This window comes from Danio rerio, chromosome 4, assembly GCF_052040795.2.
Source record: "Danio rerio strain M-AB ecotype USA chromosome 4, GRCz13ab, whole genome shotgun sequence".
NCBI lineage: Eukaryota > Metazoa > Chordata > Actinopteri > Cypriniformes > Danionidae > Danio > Danio rerio.
This window is the reverse complement of record NC_141024.2, coordinates 74,329,608-74,351,215: the sequence shown is the minus strand read 5'-3', so window position 1 is coordinate 74,351,215 and position 21,608 is coordinate 74,329,608. Positions and strand designations below refer to the sequence as shown.

Genomic DNA, 21,608 nt, shown 5'->3' with positions numbered 1-21,608 from the left:
TAAATGTCATCTCATCTGTTTCTATATGTAGCCGTGAGCTCGTTTAAATTGCACTGTTAACACTAGAACTGCCAAGGGGTAAATAATGGCTGCTTTTCAGCAAGTGAGCCTCACTAGTGTACAAGATTCAGTTTGGTTAATGTATTTACTATGAACAATACACGTTCATTCGTCTGTTTACCATTAGCTAAATACATTTATTGCATGGGAACATTACATTTGGTTTTATTATGTATTGTTACAAACCCCTGATGTTAGTCTAGGGTTGTGGGGTTTGACATTTGATTAATTAAAATATATTTATATAAACAGTGAATGAGTGGAAACTCAACCAAAGTAATCCCAAAATATGTGTGCTTTTATTTACAATCCCAAAGTGAACAACAACAACGAATTAATCAAAAATAAAGAAAAAGTAAGTAAGACAAAAATATTCTATTTACAATATGTACAACACTGAGACAATTAAAGACGGGAAAAACAAGAGAGCTGGCAGAAGGGACGCGGGCGGCGCTAAGGAAACGAAAAGAACAAAACCCAAACTAAATCTAACTCCCCAGAAGCATCTAGCTAACTAACTATATGAAAACTAGTATAATTAACACGCAGAGATCTTCCGAGTCCTTACTATCTACTCTATCTATCTACTCAAAAAGTACAAGTAGTGTTTAGTACACTAACCTAGTGTACTAAACAGCAGAGTAGTCCTATGTGTTGCGAAATGTATGTCACGTGACCTTCTTACCTGTCCGCTTCGTCCAAGCCTCGTAAACAACGATAAACTAAGAACGATGTACGAATAACAGACGGATAACGTGCACACAGAAACGAGCAACAACAAAAACGACAGGGTATCAACGTACGCGACAAAAGCAGAGAAAGAGAAAAAAATGCAAGGGCATTTAAAGGACAACAGAGGTGTCCAAAGTAGGGGTGCCCTTTAGTTTGGCCTGAAATGAGAGGGTGAATGATAGGGAGTTGAATAGTGTGAACGCCTGACAGAGATCGTCATTTCAAATTTAACATAATCTTTCGTTTCTTTGTTTAATTGAGGAGCTAAAAAAAAGCTAAGTAAAATGAAATGTTGTAAATGAATCAGACTTTTAAAATGTAAATACTGCCACTTGACAGATCAGCAAGCTTATCAAGGCGAAGGCAGGAGCAGTTTTCAGCATTGAACCTGTGTTCAGGAGCAGTTTTCAGCATTGAACCTGTGTTCAGGAGCAGTTTTCAGCATTGAACCTGTGTTATCAATTGTATTGTTTATGTTTTTACTATATTAAGTTCATTATTAAACTCTAAAAAATGATACTGCATCATTAATTAATATGTTTTAAAGCAACATGTCCTAGTGATTTATAAATATTAGCAAAGAAATTAGGAAATTGTACATGGCAAAATACAGTTTGGTATAGAGTGTTCAACTTTGGCCCTCAATCAAGTTTGGCTTTTGGCCCTTTATAAGAAAAAGTTTGGGCACCCCTGCTCTAAAATGCATGGATGGGCACTAATATATGAGTACTAATATAACTAACACATATAAGACTAACAATCATGTTTATTTATGAGAATTATAAGTAATATGAGACAAATAGATCATCATTTTCCCTTTTGATGCTGAAGATATTAGAATGTGTATCATTTAATTATGATTCTGTGTCTGCTGTTTAGTCATTTATATGACAATCATGTATTTTTTTTACACTTATTTACATTAGACACTTACTAAGATGTGACCCTGAACCACAAAACGGCCAAATTTGACAAAATTTTATATATATATATATATATATATATATGTAAAAAATCTTTAGCATATTAAGTAAAGATCATGTTCCATGACTATATTTTGTAAATGTGCTATTTTTAATATTTATTAAAACAAAATTATAAAGATCTATATTAATAAAACTATATTAAAGCATGTTTACACTGCAAAAATGCTTTTCTTACTTAGTTTTCTGTCTTGTTTCTAGTCCAAATATCTACAAATTCTTAAATCAAAAAGCATTTTCGAGACAAGCAAAATATATAGTCTTGTTTTAAGAAATATTATGCCAATATTAAGTGAGTTTTTCCTTAAATCAAGCTAAATAATCTGCCAATGCAAGCAAAATAATCTTGCTTTTCGATTTGTAATATTTTGTTTACCCCGTTGGCAGATTATTTAGCTTGATTTAGGGAAAAACTTACTTCATTTTGGCTTAATATTTCTTAAAACAAGACAATTTATTTTGCTTGTCTAGAAAATGCTTCTTGATTTAAGAACTTTTTGATATTTGGACTAGAAACAAGACAGAAAATCTAAGCAAGAAAAGCATTTTTGCAGTGTAAACAGTAATATGCATTGCTAAGAACTTAATTGGAACAACTTTTAAGGTCATTTTTTTTCAGTTTTTTATTTTCAGACTGCAGATTTTCAGCCAAATATTCTCCTTTCATGGTCGTGTCAAGGTAAAGCTTATTTATTTAGCTTTTTGAATATGTATCAATCAAAATAACCTTCATGACTGGTTTTGTCATGACAAAATGTCGTATGTAACAGCAGTTTATTGTATATAGCAGTTTGTTTTGAATGCATTTAAAACAAGAATAATTTTTTGACATATTAAAATACTATTTAACGATAACAGGTGCAAAATATTAGCTAATCGCACACTTCAAACATCATGCACTGCCAATAATCTTTAAAACACTAGTATTTATCATTTCTGTTTAAATATTATGAATTAATTATGAACTATGAATGAATTTCACCCTTATTTCCATGTTTTCTTTTCACAAAAGTTAGTGACTTAAAATGTATAGTAGTAGAGGCTTCCTGTGTGCACAAAGTAACTCATATTTGACACAAATACAGTGCATACTATGTTAAAAGTAGGAAGCAAAATTAAAATAGCATAAAAAATTAGAAAGTGTTACAGAAATAAATGAAGCGTCCAATAGGGCGCAATAAGATTTTTAAATGCATAAGCTCGAAAATAGCTTTTTAAATGTAAAAGCAAAACTTTTTAGGGGAGAAATAGGCTCATTTTACAACTTTCCTAAAGTTCAGCAGTTTTAGCTTAGCTTAGCATCAATCATTGAATTGGATTAGACCATTAGCATATCGAAAAAAGATGATTTTTGATAGTTTTCCTATTTAAAGCTAGACTCTTCTGTATCTTCTGTAATTACATTAAACCGACAGAAAATTCAGAATTAGTATGGTCAGAAAGGCTATGGATAATGAACCATACTTCTATTCTGGTTTAATTGTCAAGGAACTTTGCTGCTATATCATGGCAGGCGCAATGCTACTAGCTGAGGACTATCTTCAGGTCAAGTTCCTTGATTCTTACGCCAGTATCAGAGTTTTTAATCATAAAAATATTAAATCCAGTAAGATGCTAATGGTCTAATGCGATTCAGTTATTTATGCTAAGCTAAAATCAGAAAGTGTTACAGAAATAAATGAAGCGTCCAATAGGGCTTCAGCATTATATGACATTACCATGGTAATTTTTTTCAAACACATAAGCTCAAACATAGCTTTTTAAAGCAATAAAACACTTTTTGTGGGGGGAAATGGCTCATTTCACAACTTCCCAAAAGTTCAACACTTTTAGTTTAGCTTAGCTTAGCATCAATCATTGAGTCAGATTAGACCATTAGCATGTCAAATAAGATGATTTTTAATAATTTCCCTATGTAAAGCTGGACTCTTTGGCAGAAAATTAAAAGTCGTTATGGCTAGGAAGGCTACAGATAATGAAGTATACTTCCATCTCGGCGTAATAATCAAGAAACTTCACTGCCGTACCATGCAGGTGCAAAATTATGCAGCATTGTGACCTGGTTACCTAGCTGGGGACTATCTTCAGGTCAAGTTTCTTGATTCTTACGCCAGTATGAGAGTTTTTATTAATTAAAATAATAAATCAAGTGAGATGCTAATGGTCTAATTCGATTCAGTTATTTATGCTAAGCTAAAATCAGAAAGTGTTACAGAAATAAATGAAGCATCCAATAGGGCTTCAGCATTATATGACATTACCATGGTAACATGTTTATACGCATGAGCTCAAACATAGCTTTTTAGAGGAACAAACCACTTTTTGTGGGGGGAAATAGACTCATTTCACAACTTCCCAAAAGTTCAGCACTTTTAGCTTAGCTTAGCATCAATCATTAAATCTGATTAGACCATTAGCATATAAAAAAAAGATGATTTTTAAAATCAGTTTCCTATTTAAAGCTGGACTCTTTGACAGAAAATTAAAAGTCGGTATGGCTAGGAAGGCTACAGATAATGAAGTATACTTCCATCTTGGCATAATAATCAAGAAACTTCACTGCCGTACCATGCAGGTGCAATATTATGCAGCGCTGTGACCTAGTTACCTAGCTGGGGACCATCTTCAGGTCAAGTTCCTTGATTCGTCAGCCTGAATGAGAGTTTTTAATAATTAAAATAAAATAACTCCAGTGAGATGCTAATGTTCTAATGCGATTTATTCATTTATGCTGTGCTAAAATCAGAAAGTGTTACAGAAATAAATGAAGCGTCCAATAGGGCTTCAGCTTTATATGACATTACCATGGTAACATTTTTATACGCATAAGCTCAAAAATAGCTTTTTACAGGAACAAACCACTTTTTGTGGGGGAAATGGCTCATTTCACAACTTCCCAAAAGTTCAGCATTTTTAGCTTAGCTTAGCATCAATCATTGAATTGGATTAGACCATTAGCATATAAAAAAAATATGATTTTTTTAATCATTGTCCTATGTAAAGCTGGACTCTTTGACAGAAAATTAAAAGTTGGTATGGCCAGGAAGGCTACAGATAATGAAGTATACTTCCATCTCGGCATAATAATCAAGGAACTTCCCTGTCGTACCATGCAGGTGCAATATTATGCAGCGCTGTGACCTGGTTGCCTAGCTGGGGACTATCTTCAGGTCAAGTTCTTTGATTCTTATGCCAGAATGAGAGTTTTTATTAATTAAAATAATAAATCAAGTGAGATGCTAATGGTCTAATGTGATTCAGTTATTTATGCTAAGCTAAAATCAGATAGTGTTACAGAAATAAATGAAGCGTCCAATAGGGCTTCAGCTTTATATGACATTACCATGGTAACATTTTTATACGCATAAGCTCAAAAATAGCTTTTTACAGGAACAAACCACTTTTTGTGGGGGAAATGGCTCATTTCACAACTTCCCAAAAGTTCAGCACTTTTAGCTTAGCTTAGCATCAATCATTGAATTGGATTAGACCATTAGCATGTCAAATAAGATGATTTTTAATAATTTCCCTATTTAAAGCTGGACTCTTTGGCAGAAAATTAAAAGTCGTTATGGCTAGGAAGGCTATAGATAATGAAGTATACTTCCATCTCGGCGTAATAATCAAGAAACTTCACTGCCGTACCATGCAGGTGCAATATTATGCAGCGCTGTGACCTGGTTACCTAGCTGGGGACTATCTTCAGGTCAAGTTCTTTGATTCTTATGCCAGAATGAGAGTTTTAATTAATTAAAATAATAAATCCAGTAAGATGCTAATGGTCTAATGCTATTCAGTTATTTATGCTAAGCTAAAATCAGAAAGTGTTACAGAAATAAATGAAGCGTCCAATAGGGCTTCAGCATTATATGACATTACCATGGTAACATGTTTATACGCATGAGCTCAAACATAGCTTTTTAAAGGAACAAAACACTTTTTGTGGGGGGAAATGGCTCATTTCACAACTTCACAAAAGTTCAACACTTTTAGTTTAGCTTAGCTTAGCATCAATCATTGAGTCAGTTTAGACCATTAGCATGTCAAATAAGATGATTTTTAATAATTTCCCTATTTAAAGCTGGACTCTTTGGCAGAAAATTAAAAGTCGTTATGGCTAGGAAGGCTACAGATAATGAAGTATACTTCCATCTCGGCGTAATAATCAAGGAACTTCACTGCCGTACCATGCAGGTGCAATATTATGCAGCGCTGTGACCTGGTTACCTAGCTGGGGACTATCTTCAGGTCAAGTTTCTTGATTCTTACGCCAGTATGAGAGTTTTTATTAATTAAAATAATAAATCCAGTGAGATGCTAATGGTCTAATGCGATTCAGTTATTTATGCTAAGCTAAAATCAGAAAGTGTTACAGAAATAAATGAAGCGTCCAATAGGGCTTCAGCATTATATGACATTACCATGGTAACATTTTTATACGCATAAGCTCAAAAATAGCTTTTTACAGGAACAAACCACTTTTTGTGGGGGGAAATGGCTCATTTCACAACTTCCCAAAAGTTCAGCACTTTTAGCTTAGCTTAGCATTAATCATTGAATCGGATTAGACCATTAGCATATTAAAAAAACGATTATTTTTTTATCATTTTCCTATGTGAAGCTAGACTCTGACAGAAAATTAAAAGTTGGTATAGCTAGGAAGGCTACAGATAATGAAGTATTCTTCCATCTTGGCATAATAATCAAGAAACTTCACTGCCGTACCATGCAGGTGCAATATTATGCAGCGCTGTGACCTGGTTACCTAGCTGGGGACCATCTTCAGGTCAAGTTCCTTGATTATTATGCCACAATGAGAGTTTTAAATAATTAAAATAATAAATCGAGTGAGATCCGATTCATTTATGTATGCTAAGCTATGCTAAAAATGCTCCTGACAGACCCGGACACCAGCTGAATGGATTAAAACATAGTAAAACTCAACCGTTTACATTAGGAGGACTTATTTCCAATGAAGTTGAGAGTTCCTTTAAGGCTAAAAGAGTTAAAAGACATTCATTTGATGAAGGTTTTATTCCTCTCTTTACTCTTTGAGCGCTCTGCAAGGCTGATATTATGAATCTGAAACTTATGAAATAGGTTAGTCGAGGATGGCCCTGTAATTCAGACGGTTTTGTGGTATTCCCTTTGAATCCGCAGATGAATGAAAAAGGCTAGGCCTCTCGGTATAATCGCACACATCAGAGCTCTTTATTGCATTAAACCTCGCTCATTATGACAGAGGACAGCTATTACCGGCCCTTTTTCATGCCTCATCTGCATACATTTCAGAAATTCCTGATGAAGACGGCACTCACCGTTAGAAGCTGTGAAATCAATCGCCACTGTGAAATTGATCTGAGTCCTGCACAACAAAGAGACAGAGAAGGTGAGGGTTATTTCAGTCGTGGGAACGTTGAGATGCTCCTGGTGCAATAAAAGTCAATGGGTGAATTATTCCGAAAGATGTGCTAATGTAAACCCTTCAGATAATTCAGATGTCAATGATATATACATTCATCTATTATACACCACATTTGCATATTTTCATTATATATTTAAATTTGTGTCAAACGCCCACATTTATATTAAGTGAGGTTCATAATGAGTGCCACTGCTGTGGGGGGTTCATTCGGCTGTGGCGAACTCAAAGACAAAACGAAAATGAAAGAATGAATGAATGAATGAGTAAATAAATAAATAAAAATAAATTATATTATTTAAATTTTAATTAAATTAATGCATTAATAATTGAGTATTTAAAATAATTAATAAATCAATAAATTAATTAATAAATGGGCGACGCAGTGGGTAGCGTTCTCGCCTCACAGCTAGAAGGTCGCTGGTTCTCGCCTTCGCATTTCTGTGTGGAGTTTGCATGTTCTCCCCGTGTTGGCGTGAGTTTCCTCCGGGTGCTCCAGTTTCCCCCACAAGTCCAGAGACATGTGCTATAGGGGAATTGGGTAAGCTTAATTGTTGTATGGAATGTGTGTGAATGAGAATGTATGGGTGTTTCCCAGCACTGGAAGGGCACCCGCTGTGTAAAACATATGCTGGAGAAATTGGCGGTTCACTCCGCTGTAGTGACCCCTGACTAGGCTTAAAAAAAATAAATAAATAAATAAACAAATAAATGAAATAATATTTTAACTGATTGATAAAAAAAATACATTAAAAATTAATAAATGAAAAAAACGAATGAATGAATGAATGAATTAATTAACTAATTACTTAATTAATTGACAAATAAATTAATAAAAAAAATAAATAAAAATTTAAGTTATTTGATTGATAAATAAATTAATTAATTGATTCATAAAAATTTAATAATAATAATAATAATAATAATAATAATAATAATAATAATTAATCTATAATAAATTAATAACTTATTAAATAAATAAATTATTTGATTGATAAGTTAATTGGTGGATTTATTAATAAATAAATAAATAAATTAATTAAATAATAATTAAAATAAATTATTGATAAATTAATAAATTACTAAATAATATTAAATAATGATTATTTAAAAAATAAATACATAAATTAATTCATTATTTAATAAATAGATAAATGAGATGACAGATAGATAGATAGATAGATAGATAGATAGATAGATAGATAGATAGATAGATAGATAGATAGATAGATAGATAGATAGATAGATAGACGGACGGACGGACGGACGGACGGACGGACGGACAGATAGATAGATAAATAGATTGATCCATAAATAAATTATTAATTTTTTTATAAATATTTTTATACATTTATTTTTTATAAAATAATTATATTGATCCATAAATAAATAAATTAATTAAATATTTGATTAATAAATACAACTAATTATTTAATAAATAAATAAAATAATAAATTAATAAATTGACCAAATAAAATAATAAAATAAAAAAATAAAAATTATTTATTTATTTGGAGTAAGGTTAATGTTTAATTTTATTTACCTATATTTGACATTATTTTAAATGCAATAATAAAATGTGACTTCTGTATAATAATAATCTTAAAAGTTTTTCTTTTCTCTTTCCACAATGTCATTTATATATATATATATATATATCATTTCTATTATTATCATAAAATCTGGCCCACTGTGCTTTTTATTCTGGTCAATGGATATGATTTTGTCAAATCTGTTATTTTAATTTTTAAAAGATCTCATCAGCAGCATCTTTGCATTGCTGTGACTGGTTCAAAATAAAAGTATGATTGTGTGTCGAGTATTAACCATCTTGGATAAACTAAGCCATGATTATTGCATGTGTAATTTAAGGAAATGGAACGCACTTCTACAGTCAATCAAGCAATCAAAGATTTCTGATGGTCTCCGAGCAAACATTACACTCCAATATAATAAGTCCAGTTTGGCATTCTTGATTGAGCATGTGTAGTGTTCCAATCCAGTATATTACTTAGGATACTACGTTAAGAAGTAGCAGCCTATGTAAACAATCTCAATGAATTAAAAAAGTAGACAAATATGTAATCTTTAAATTTCCATCAATGACAATAAATGCATCAAATGAGTGTCTGTTATTAGCGAATTAGCGATTCGTCTCTTCTCCGGTGTTTCCGCAGACAGGGCGGATAAGCAGAATGCATCAAGCCGGGGTGGGTCTGTGTTTGCTGGGACACTGAGCCAAGCGAACTAATGCCGTAAGTACAGATCTGTCTCCTCTCATTAGACTACTCACATTACTGGGGTTACAGCTGCAAGTCACACACACACAAACATGCCCAGAAAGGCACTCTGAGGAAGCGTGCGCGCTCCATCTCAGATAATTAAACATCCCAGCGTGCACGAGGATAACCAAAAATGACAGCATTTTCATCATTTGCAGCCGAAACGCTCAAGTAAACAGGAAGCATCCAGACTCAAACTAGCTGTAATAACATTAGTGATATATTTTAATTATATAGTATCAGTTAATATAGATATATATTAAAGATACACTCACACAGTATACAGAATACCGGCTAAAATTCATTAACTCGTTCATTTTATTTGGCTTAGTCCCTGTATTCATTGCAGCTGGAAGAGCATCCGTTGTATAAAATATATGCGGGAATAGTTGGTGGTTCATTCTGCTGTGGCAATTGGACAAGCGGATTGGAATTGCTCTGTTTCTTCTTCCTCTTCTTCTGCGGAATAAATCGCGATTTTGAGGGTCTAAACATGCCCGAAAACTCACGAAACTTTGCACACGCCCCAGAAGTGGTGAAAATTTACGTTTGTTATGGGTTTCAGAAGTGGGCGTGGCAAAATGACACAACAGCGCCACCCATGCACATTTGACGGACTGGCCCCCCAGCTACGAATCCTAAACACGCACGGAAATGGCACACACCCCAAACACGCCAAAACCTACAAAAAAGTATCTTGGAGCGGAATCTCAAACCCAACAGGAAGTCTGATATTTTTAATTTCCTGCGGCGAAAAAGTGGCGTTTTTGCCATTTCCAGGCGTTGTATTTTAACAAACTCCTCCTAGGGATTTTATCCGATCAACACCAAAATTGGTTTTTGTCATCTAAAGGCCTTGGCGATGTTAAATTGCCAAGATCTACAGTTTTCATTGAAGGGCGTGTCCACAGCGGACTCGCAAACTTTAATGATTCACCACGAAACAGGAAGTAGTTATAACTCAGGCATGCATTATCCTATCTGCCTCAAAATTCACACACTTGATAACAGTCCTGTAAGTTTGGCATAAATCTGTGATTTTCTCAGGATTCTTTATATATACCAGCTTAAATTATTGTTGTTTGCTCTTCTCCGTCATCCTAAGGCCACCGGGCTGCAGTGAGCCCGGGTGCAAGGTCCCTGTCATCGCTGCTTGCAGCTTTAATTTGTGTGTTTTTGGCTTGTGTTGTATGATTTTGCGCTGATTTGACGTTACTTTTGCTCTTGTTTCAGTTGTGATACCCTGCTAGCATTTTGTACATACTCGTTTCTTGATCCCTGATCATTAGTGTCTAAATTCCCCTGTGAATCGACATATGAGTTAAGACATCACGTGACATAAATCTCACAACACGCAGAAAAATACAATGTCTAACACACAAGTGTAGAAGTAAGCATCACTCAGTGTAAGTTTTAAAGATGTATTTTTGATTTGAAGCATAGTGTTACACCTGGCTCAAGGATGTAACATAATGAGGGAGACGACAAGGAGAAGTATAATCAAAAAGAATATTTATTAAGCTCAATATAAATTATATAATCAAAATATCAGTATCAGTATGTTCAATCAGTGTGAAATGCAAATGTATGGATGCTGTAAATGTTGTCAGTGATAATGTATGGATGCGAAACAAAGCAAAGCAAAGGCCAAATAGGAGCGCGGCTCTGGCCAACTGCCAAGTGAATGGACAGCGGCCCCGACAAACTCTCTGCCGGGGTTTAAATAAGGGCGCTGACCAGTATCAGGTGCGCTGAAGGCACGCCCCCAATCTAGAATCAAAATCAAAAACACAAAACAACGCAGTCCTAACACATAGTCTAGATATGGTGTGCACCAAGCGGCAACCTCCCGCTCTCCATCGTGAAGCCAATACGGACGTAACTGAAACTGCAATCCATTAAAATTCCGCTAGTCCTGCATCCATATACAGCAGATTTCTATTGAGCCCACTGTTAAAACGGCCAACTGTACAGCAGAAAAAAGCTGTTTACAGCCTGCTACAAAGAACAATTTTGGTTTATATGGGTAATATTTTCCTTCATGACAACTGTGAGAGGGTGAATTTTTAATAACTCATCCATTAAGTTATATCACGTCTGCATAATTAAGGGCGTGGCCACTTGAGTGACAGCTAGGTCTCGCTGGTCGCCGTCACTTCACCTCAGCTGATTCCGGCTGATTGCCGATGTCCTGCACAGTTTAGCTCCACCTCTAATCAAACACACCTGCTTAAAGATTTCTACTGATCTTGAAGACACTGATTAGCATGTTCAGGTGCGTTTAATTAGCGTTGGAGCAAAACTGTGCAGGACACCGGCCCTCCAGGACCGAGTTTGCCCACCCCTGCTCTAGAACAGTCATCTGAACTGTGTCAGTACAGTGTGCTGCTGGATTTCATCAATAGCCTTGTGTTTACTAACACAGTAAAATTGTGATTGAATTCATCTTCAATCACTTCAATTACTAACACAGACTGTATTTGAGTGCTTTGTACTTTCAATGTTTGAATTGGCTCTTCAGTGTTTGAACTCTCAGTAATGATTAAATCACACTGAACTGAGCTAAACTAAACTGAACTGAACTTAAACACTAAAACCTGAACCACACTGTTCCAGTTACTATGACCATTTATGACTGTTCCAGTTACTATGACCATTTATGACTGTTCCAGTTACTATGACCATTTATGTGAAGCTGCTTTGACACAATCTACATTGTAAAAGCGCTATACAAATAAAGCTGAATTGAATTGAATTGAATTGAATGTTTAGTGGCTCAATGAATTACAGCAGTGTTTTAAAAGTCTAAACTCTTTAGTACACAACCAAACACATGTGGTCAGAACACAAACGGGTCGCAGGTAATGAACTCTTAAGCGTTTCTCCCAAAGAAAAGCCGCTCTAAGCAAAAAAGCTAGCAGGCTTCTGTAGCTCCGCCTCTTTGCCCTTTTTTGGTGACTCCCAGTCAGCGCGATGGCAAGCAAACAAAATAGAGACCGTTAGCCACGCCTACTTGTAGCTTCATTTGAGCTCTTCAGAAACCTAAAGGTGACGTCAGGAATTGTCAAGTCAAACTAATATAGAAGGAGAAAAAAATCCATCCGCCAGTCGGAGGGAGAGGCGGAAGGACATGCAGTAGTTCGGCATTCACGTAAGGAAAAAAGAAAACTGAAACCTAACGAGAACAGAATCTCCGCCAAAACGAAACCTCCGCCAAAATTGAGCAAAAGAAAGTGCCCAACAGTTAAAAAACCATCATCAAGTTTCGGAGTGGCAGCCGGTGAGAACTTTACTTTGGTTATTGCATGAAAATCGCGACTGGCATGTCAGTATTTGAGGGCAAATCAACCGTGAAGCAGCATCTGAGTTCAAGTTCGGCACAGAGGGAAAAGTTGCTCCTACAGTGCTTATCTGCCCGCTGCTTTATTACTTCAAGATACAAATAGTTATTTGTAAACTAGAAGATGTTATGAAGCAGAAATGTATAGTTTTGGTTATTTTAATCATCATTTGAGTGCTATCTGACTGACGTTAAGATGTGAATTTTCCTCAGTAATTCATATGCATGCATGAGCAGATCACGTGCACAAGCTGATTGCTGCAGTTGCAAAATTAATCGCATTTCATTTATATTTCTTAAAACTAAATATTTAAGTTCAGTATATTAAACTGTACTGTTGGTTGTGCTTTAACAAGTGTCAATTCAGTATAATATTTGAAAATACTGTGTGAAAAATCAGACAAAATTCACAAATGTTTGTGTTTATTTGCAATTTAATTACATATCTTGTATTTTTGTTTATTTTAAAGGTTTTTCACCTTTCTACTTTCTACCTGCCTTCTGCTGCATAAATGATGCAATAAATGGATGAGTGGAATCCAGTTAAAACTCCCTTGATGATGTGTCTTCCTTTCAAGCGGGAAAACTTGTGCATAAGAGAAATAGCTTGTCAGGAATAATGCATCCATATCTTCTACAGTCTATAGCGCAAACGCTGAAGATGTTTGGTTGGTTTATTTTCTATTAAGGAGTTTAGAGGGTAATTCTCAGCCAGTTTGGGGTTTTTGTTATATTGCTTTCTTTTATTTGGCGCCGCTTGAAATCCTCTTTCCCTTAAAAACACATTAAATCATTTATTTTCTTATGTGAGATAATATCTTTTTCTATTTGAAGCATATTTAATGGTATTTTTTGCTACTCTTTTCACTTTTGTAAGCAAATTCACTCATTTTTTTAGCATATGTAGTTGTCGTTTTGCTATTTTGCCAACACATTGAGTCACATCAAAATGTGACCTCCCTAGAACTAAACTTTAAAGTCAGTAATAGCTCTTAAAGTTTTATTTCTGAGAGTATAGAACGGTTTGTCTGACTAAACTTCCCTCTTCTGGCCTCAAGAGGCGCTCTAATGACTGATGTTAGAGGCTCCAGTCTTTAGTGTTCTTCTAAGTGTGCATGTGCAGCCGTTGGACAGTGATATCTTAATGATTTCACAGATGAGAAAGAGCATGAGACAGCGGAGTAAAGAGATCCAACCATTACTCACATTCAGCTGAGCCCGAGCCAGTCATACCATCTGTTAGGATAATGCTAACCGCTCTCAGAAAGCATGTTTGTGACACGCCATGCGCACCCAGGCGTATTAATTGTGTCATACAATGTTCATATTCAGCAAATATATTTAGAGATTAGACTGATTGGCTAAATCACTCATGAATTCCTCCATTTCGTCATTCATCTTCAATCAAAAGACTATTAAGGCTATCCAAACCAATCCAAATGGATATGGCTTAGCTTGTGAATATGAGGAAAGCAGCTATTTTAGAAAACACAACATCTGCAGGTGCAATTAATAGGTTCATCTTTGTTTCCACAGCATCTGTAACTGAATGGTTATTTAACTGCGGAGCAAAGCTTAATATCTAACGTAAATAAAAACGCAAGAGAAATAGGACGAACGGAAACATTAGTTCATTTTCTACACGTGTGCAGATGAGCCAAGGCCAGTGCAAGCATCCGTAATCAGTGGCTTATGTTCACAAATAGTGCATGTGCATGTTTGTTTGAGTTCGTAACAAACTACGACCTGAACAAAATGAGTGGTTTCCTCGTGAAAACAGAACAAAATGTTGATATCTTGCAAAACTAAGCTTGAAAGATTGATAGTTCAGCCAAAAATCAACGTTCACTTGTCACAAACCAGTTTCTTTCTTGTGCTGAACACAAAAGCTGAAGAGCAGCAGCCACTGACCTGCTTAGTATGTGTTTTTCCCACTGTGGATGTCAGCGGTTAGCAGTTACCCAACTAAATATCTTCCTCTGGGCACTATCATACACGCGGCGCAGTGTGGCGCAAGGCGCAGCGCAATAGTCTTTTGGTAGTTTCAGCTTCGCACAAGAGTCGTTTTAAGGCGTTGTGCTACGCTGTTTAAATAGCAAATGCATTAGCGCTCATATGTGCGCACATAGGCATTCTGGTCTAAAAAGGAAGGCGTTCTGAGGCGGACCGCTGGCGCGTTGCTATTTTGATAAACTAAAATAGATTTTTCATTAGACCAAAACTAACCCGGTCTAAACTCCAGCGCAACTCGCTTACACACTGCTTAATACACACAAGAGAGCAATAGGCAAATATCTTTACATATGAAAAAATGTAAATATTAAGGATATATATAGGATATAATAAGAATAGATACAGGATATAAATATAAAGGATTAAAATATTACAAAACATATTATTTTCTAGCCTACATAAATATGAAAAATCACTGCTTTTATGTCTTCTTCATCTCGGGAGGCTTTTTCAGTTCATTCATAACAGTTTGCTTTTGTATAATGTTATTATTATTAGCAGTATTATTTATTATATCCATATTTATATTTGTTTTATTAAAAACAAGCTTAGATTTGCCCACCTGTCAGGTTTTAGACCATATTGGGCACAGCATGTGTTTTAGGATATAACTCAGGTTTTTGAGCACACTTCATTATTATTGTTCATTTATTCGTTTGCTGGAAATTAGAACTGAATTTAGAAATAGTTTTGAAACGAATATTTGCGCTTAACAAACAAAAGTATTTATTTATAGGCTAATTGATGTCTGTGCGTAAAGGCTTCCCTATCCAAGAGCGAATGTAAAAGTAGATCCATTAAATTCAAGGGAATGGGAGATGAGACTCTGATTGGTTTATTCTCAAAACACACCTACAACTCATTAAGAAAATAAACTCAACCCTTTTAGACCATGCGCCACGGTGCAAGGCAGATTTCCCATCCTTAAATTAGCAAAAATGCGTTCTGACATGCCCTAAAAGCGTTTGCGCCCTGTTAAATATGCTAGAGCCCTCTGTGTTCAGCAGATGAAAGAAACTCACATGGGAACCACTTGATGGTGGGTAAACAATGACAGAATTGGCATTTTTGGGTGAACTATCCCTTTAACTTCACAAATTAGCAGAGCAATGACTGTATAAACAAAGACATCACGGTATTTTTCCACCAAATCTACAGACCACTTCTAGATATGAACATTTCCTGCTTGTTGTCAAACTATTTCATAACTACATCAATATGCAATTAAATCATAACTGAACATTAAAACAGCTATCATAACATTATTTATTAATATTCAGACCTTTTTGGATTTTTGGAAGCAAATAAAAATGTAAAACAGGAAATACGTTAGGACCATTGTTGTTGTTTACGTCCCTCAAAATGGTCTATACCAGAGCTGTCCAAACTCGATGTCCTGCATAGTTTAGCTCAAACTGCTTCAACACACCTCCCTGGAAGTTTCTAGCATATCTAGAACAGGGTTGTCCAAATTCAGTCCTGGTGGGCCGGTGTCCTGCAGATTTTCCTCAACACACCTGCAAGGATGTTTCTAGAAAGCCTAGTAAGAGCTTGATTAGCTGCTTCAGGTGTGTCTGATTGGGGTTGGAACTAAATTTTGCAGGACGCCGGCACTCCAGGACCGAGTTTGGACACTCGTGGTCGATACTATAACCAACAGCATAACAGTCTCTAAATGTGGGGCTGCCAGAACCCAACGTTGGGTCAAATATTAACTTTTTTATTCAGTTAAATTAAAATGACACTATTTAATCCAGTATTTGGGTTTGTCCATTTATGACCCAACAAAGAGTTTTTAGAGTGTTCACATTTTCATTTTCATAGTGATGCAATATAAATTGTAATAATGATAATAATAATACTATTAATAATAATAAATCAGTAATGATAAAAATAATAATACATTAATAATAATAATAATAATAATAATCATAATCATAATAATAAATAATATTAATAACACATCATTAGTAATAATAATAATAATAATAATACATTAATAATAATAATAATACATAATTCATAATAATAATAATAATAATACAATAATAATAATAAAATAATTATATTAATAATAATAATAAATCATTTATAATAGTAATACTAATAATAAATTAATAATAATAATAATAAATTAATGTTAATATTATTAATAATAATAATAATAATAATAACAATAATACTAATATATTATTAATAATAATAATAATAATAATACATTAATACTACTACTACTAATAATAATAATAGTAATAAATCATTAATAATAATAATAATAATATATTAATAATAATAATAATAATACAATTATAATAATAATAATAATATATTATTAATAATAATAAGAAGAATAAATCATTAATAATAATAATAATAATAATAATACATTAATATTACTACTACTAATAATAATACTAGTAATAAATCATTAATAATAATAATAATAATATGATAATAATAATAATAACAATAATACATTAATATTACTAATAATAATAATAATACTAGTAATAAATCATTAATAATAATAATAATAATATGATAATAATAATAATAACAATAATAATAATAATTTTAATAAATCATTAATAATAATACCAATAATAATAATATTCATTCATTTATTTATTGATTTTCTCTATCAGCTTAGTCCTTTGATTAATCTGGGGTCGCCACAGCGGAATGAACCGCTAACTTATCCAGCACATATTTTACACAGCAGATGCCCTTCCAGCTGCAACCCATCACTGGGAAACACCCATACACACTCATTCACTACGAAAAATTTAGCTTATCCAATTTCCCTATAGCGCATGTCTTTGGACTTGTGGGGGAAACCACACAGACCACAGATTGAGCGCCCCTGCTGAATTAACACCACTTCCAACAGCAACCTAGCTTTCCCGTGCTCTCCCATCCAGGTAATCCAGGGTCAGTTCTGCTCAGCCTCAGTGGGCGACCATGCAAGAGTTGCAGAGAGCTTGCTGATAATTATTTTCTAAAAAAAAAAAAGCTATTAAAAAAACTTTTAAGTCTTCTAATTCCCTTAATATAACAAAAATAGACGTTTCCTTGCTAGACGAGAAAACCAAGACAACCATGCAAACACTCTATAATGAAGAATAGACAAGGTCAGAGTTCTGTTTGCAGCTTGCCAAAAGATCATTCGGGACACTGGTACCATTACAGATGAGCATCCTGATTGATTGTGGCATGAACTGACAGCTAGTGAGGAAACTTGAGCAGAGGTGAACATGACAGTATTTCCAGAGTTTCACACCAAACTGAACAGCTCTTGTTTCACTGGAGGGGACAAATGACAGTAGTGCGGTTGTGAAATGACTGCAACTTTAGAAGCTGCGCCTCTGACTTTGCTTGTTATAGTGAAGAAAGAAGTGTCGCCATGCTCTCCGCAGAAGGTCGTCTTGGGTGACTTCTAAGGGTCAACACACCTGTGGGTCACACATTTTAGCTGGACGGAATTGGAAGCTAGTTTTCTCCAGAGAAAAGTTTGATATATACTTTTTCATTGAGTGCTCGAAGTAAAAATACTTGATTTTAGGCAGATTGGTCGCTCAGTGGTTAGCACTGTTGCCTCACAGCAAGAAGGTCACTGGTTAGAGTTCCACCTGGGTAATTTTTGGTGGAGTTTGCAAGTTCTCCCTATGTTGGCGTGGGTTTCCTCCGGATGCTCCGGTTTCCCCCACAGTCCAAACACATGCGCTATAGGGGAATTGATTAACTAAATTGGCCGTAGTGCATGTGTGTGTGTATGAATCTGAGTGTGTATGGGTGTTTCCCAGTACTGGGTTGCAGCTGAAAGGGTCTCCGCTGTGTAAAACATACGCTGGATAAAGTTGGCAGTTCATTCCACTGTGGCGACCCCTGATAAATTTGGGACTAAGCTGAAGGAAACTAAATGAATGAGATTGAGTCAAGTGCAGTACTTGGGTAAAAAATTGTGTCAACTCAAAAAAAGCTGTGCAGCACGGTGGCGCAGTGGGTAGCACGATCGGCTCACAGCAAAAAGGTCGCTGGTTTGAGCCCCAGATGGGTCAGTTGGCATTTCTGTGTGGAGTTTGCATGTTCTCACCATGTTGGTGTGGGTTTTTTATTTTATTTGTTGCATTATGTCTGTTTTAGAGGCATGTTACAGGTCTTTGATAAAGATGTGTGTCAAAATAATTATTACAATTAAAATCGCAATATTGTTCAAGGAAATCATGATTTTTTGCACATATATCACAGCCCTAGTTCTAACATTAATTTTCAAACTCTATGTTCACTATTTATTTTATTTTTAAGATCTGAGGTAAACTGCTTCCACTTTCAGTATGGCTATAAGTGTAAAATAATGTAAAATAATATTCAAACTCACACTAGTAAAATTTAACATGGATTAAAGCACATTTTTGCCATTGTTCAGCTATGGGATCACAGAAATAGAAACTGTTTGTAATGGCCCATTTCCACTGAGTAGTACAGTACGGTACGGTATGGAACGATTCAGTACACATTTAGTGGTCATTTCAACTGTCAAAGGGTACCTAAAAGCGAACTGTATTGTACCATTCTTTGTGCATCCTTTGCAAAGGGTACCAACAGGCCCAAAGGGTACCATAAGGCGGAGCTAGACGCGCAGCTGAACGCTATTGGTTTACAGAGGAATGCCACTCGCAGAAGCAGGAGAATGAAAACAAAGGAGCCACTATTTTTAAAAACAAAGCCGAGTCATTACACCGTAATAATTAGGGCCGGCGCATCCATAGAGGCGACCTAGGCGGCCGCCTAGGGTGGCAGTACAGAGTGGGCGGCGACCGCGACACCTCCCTTACCACCCGCATCCTCAGTTATGTCCGCGACACCTCCCTCACCACCCGCGTCCTCAGATATATTTGCGCATAGACGACAGAATAGAGAGGGTCCCCCCTCAGCACCCGTGCGTCCTCAGTTATATCCGTGCATATAGTGCACCGGAAAAGAGGTCCGCGACACCTCACTTTATTTTCAGAACCGGTCACTTATGTTTTCACATTGGGGTTGAGGGCGGCGTGATCGTCCTCTGCCTAGAGCGGCAGTTCAGCTTGCTCCGGCCCTGGTAATAATATATACATATAATAACAAGCCATGGTCGACCTGAGCTCAAACAAACCTTGTCGCCATCTTGATGAACAACCACAAAGCTAAGAAGAACAAAATCTGCTGTCTTCTGCTGTTGTTTGACAAGCCAGTCTTAGGCTGCCTTTCCACTGCAGATCTTGATGGTCAATTCCGATTTTGTCACTGTATCCGATTTTTTTTGATGACCTGCTTACATCATTTTTTAAAAGTGACTCGTATCCGATCGTCTGCATTTACACAGCACAAGGCGAAGGAAAAAAAGAGCGGGCGCCGAATAAAAGCTGATAATAAAGGAGCACTCTTATGACAATATAAAAGCTGTGCATCTATTTTTGTATTTGACGTAATAACAAACTTTTTGAGCTCATATTAATAAGGTGCTCGTGATCATTGAAGCGCTCTGATATCAGATCCTTTCAGAAAGAGACAAACGCGAGACTGAAGCGCAAAGAAACGAAGGAGAAGCCGGAAAAAACAGCAGCAAATGATGCGTCTGCAACCTAAAACATGGCCAAACTGCACCATGTTTAACTATTATCATCACCTTCTGGACTATTATGAACTGCGAATGACGGAGTTACTTTGTAACAAGAGGCTACATGTGCTGCTGAAGATTACAGACACTTTCAGCGTCAACGCTTCACGTTCACTTTGAATGGGTGACGTCAGGCGTTGTCAAACTGCAGTGTGGATCCGTCGGCGCAGCTTCAGAGGCGTTGCTCGCTGCAGAAGTTGGGACGGAAGCGTCAGCCAATCAGATCGCTGTATGCAAATACACAACCCAAGCTCATTCTGGAAACGGAGCCGTAGCCGGCCACGGTGGACGACGACCGGGATCGAGTCCGGGGAACAGCAGGTTCTGGAAATCAGGTAAGACGAAAAACGGAATCCGAAAAATAAGGACGAGAACGCGGCAGGATTCGAAAACGCGGTTGAAATCGAAGACGAGGGCTTTTTTTTTTCCCGATCCGGCGGCTTTTCGCGCGAGAACGGCGCGGGCGTGAACGAACAGATCCGTGAAAACAAAAAAAACGCTCGAATACGTACCTCCCGGGACGTAAATCGCGGCCCGCAGAAACGTCCGTGGGGCTACGTTTCCACAATGAGCCCGGGTTGCAAATACACCAGCTAGACAGTCAGGCCCGGCGCCAGGATGCCCTAACTGAGGGGACATTAGACCTGGTGACTGATTTTGGTCCCTCTTGTTCCTTTCATTAAGACTTTTTATTCACATTTATTATTACTTTGCATTGCTGCCTGAGTACTGACTTAAAGCAATTAAATAATAATATACTTTTAATAGTAATAATAATAAGTTTCGCTATTACTGATTTTGTTATTGAAGGTTATGCAACAATACCGTTTATTAATGCAGATCATAGCTTCAGCGCCAAACGAGTGCTTTAAATCATATTTTATACTCCTTATTTCTTTCCGTTTTTTTTTAAAAATAGGCCTATAAATGTTTAAAGTTTTAGGTAAAGATGCCCACACGAGCTAACCCACGGTCAGACTATTCGTATAACCGGCAAATAATTATAGTGAAATCAGCATAACCAAGTCATCACGCTTTATTACGCAACCGACATCAGTGTTAGGGAAAAGCTAAATGTTACAGTCTTTAAAAATTATTTAGCACATTTTAAGGCGTTAGT

The 21,608-nt window shown here is 35.9% G+C and overlaps 2 protein-coding genes across 12 annotated transcripts in view; one reads left to right on the top strand and one right to left on the bottom strand.

The window, feature by feature from the left end:
* The window catches only part of slco1d1 (solute carrier organic anion transporter family, member 1D1), a 790,174-nt gene that overhangs the window by 47,742 nt on the left and 720,824 nt on the right, over nucleotides 1–21,608 (top strand). The window lies entirely within an intron of this gene.
* si:ch211-266c8.2 overlaps nucleotides 1–21,608 on the bottom strand; it is a 268,161-nt gene that overhangs the window by 31,799 nt on the left and 214,754 nt on the right. For 7 of the 11 annotated variants that reach the window (XR_015484043.1, XR_015484044.1, XR_015484046.1 and 4 more), the window contains one exon: nucleotides 7,094–7,140. Coding sequence is in view for 2 of the 11 variants with exons in the window: in XM_087249950.1 (XP_087106076.1) it covers nucleotides 7,094–7,140 (47 nt within the window). In the remaining 9 variants the exon portion in view is untranslated. Of the gene's footprint in view, nucleotides 1–3,133; nucleotides 3,159–4,218; nucleotides 4,384–4,759; nucleotides 4,876–5,870; nucleotides 6,014–6,492; nucleotides 7,141–21,608 lie in introns of those variants that run through there. The other 4 variants (XR_015484050.1, XR_015484049.1, XR_015484051.1 and 1 more) reach the window with 4 other exon arrangements.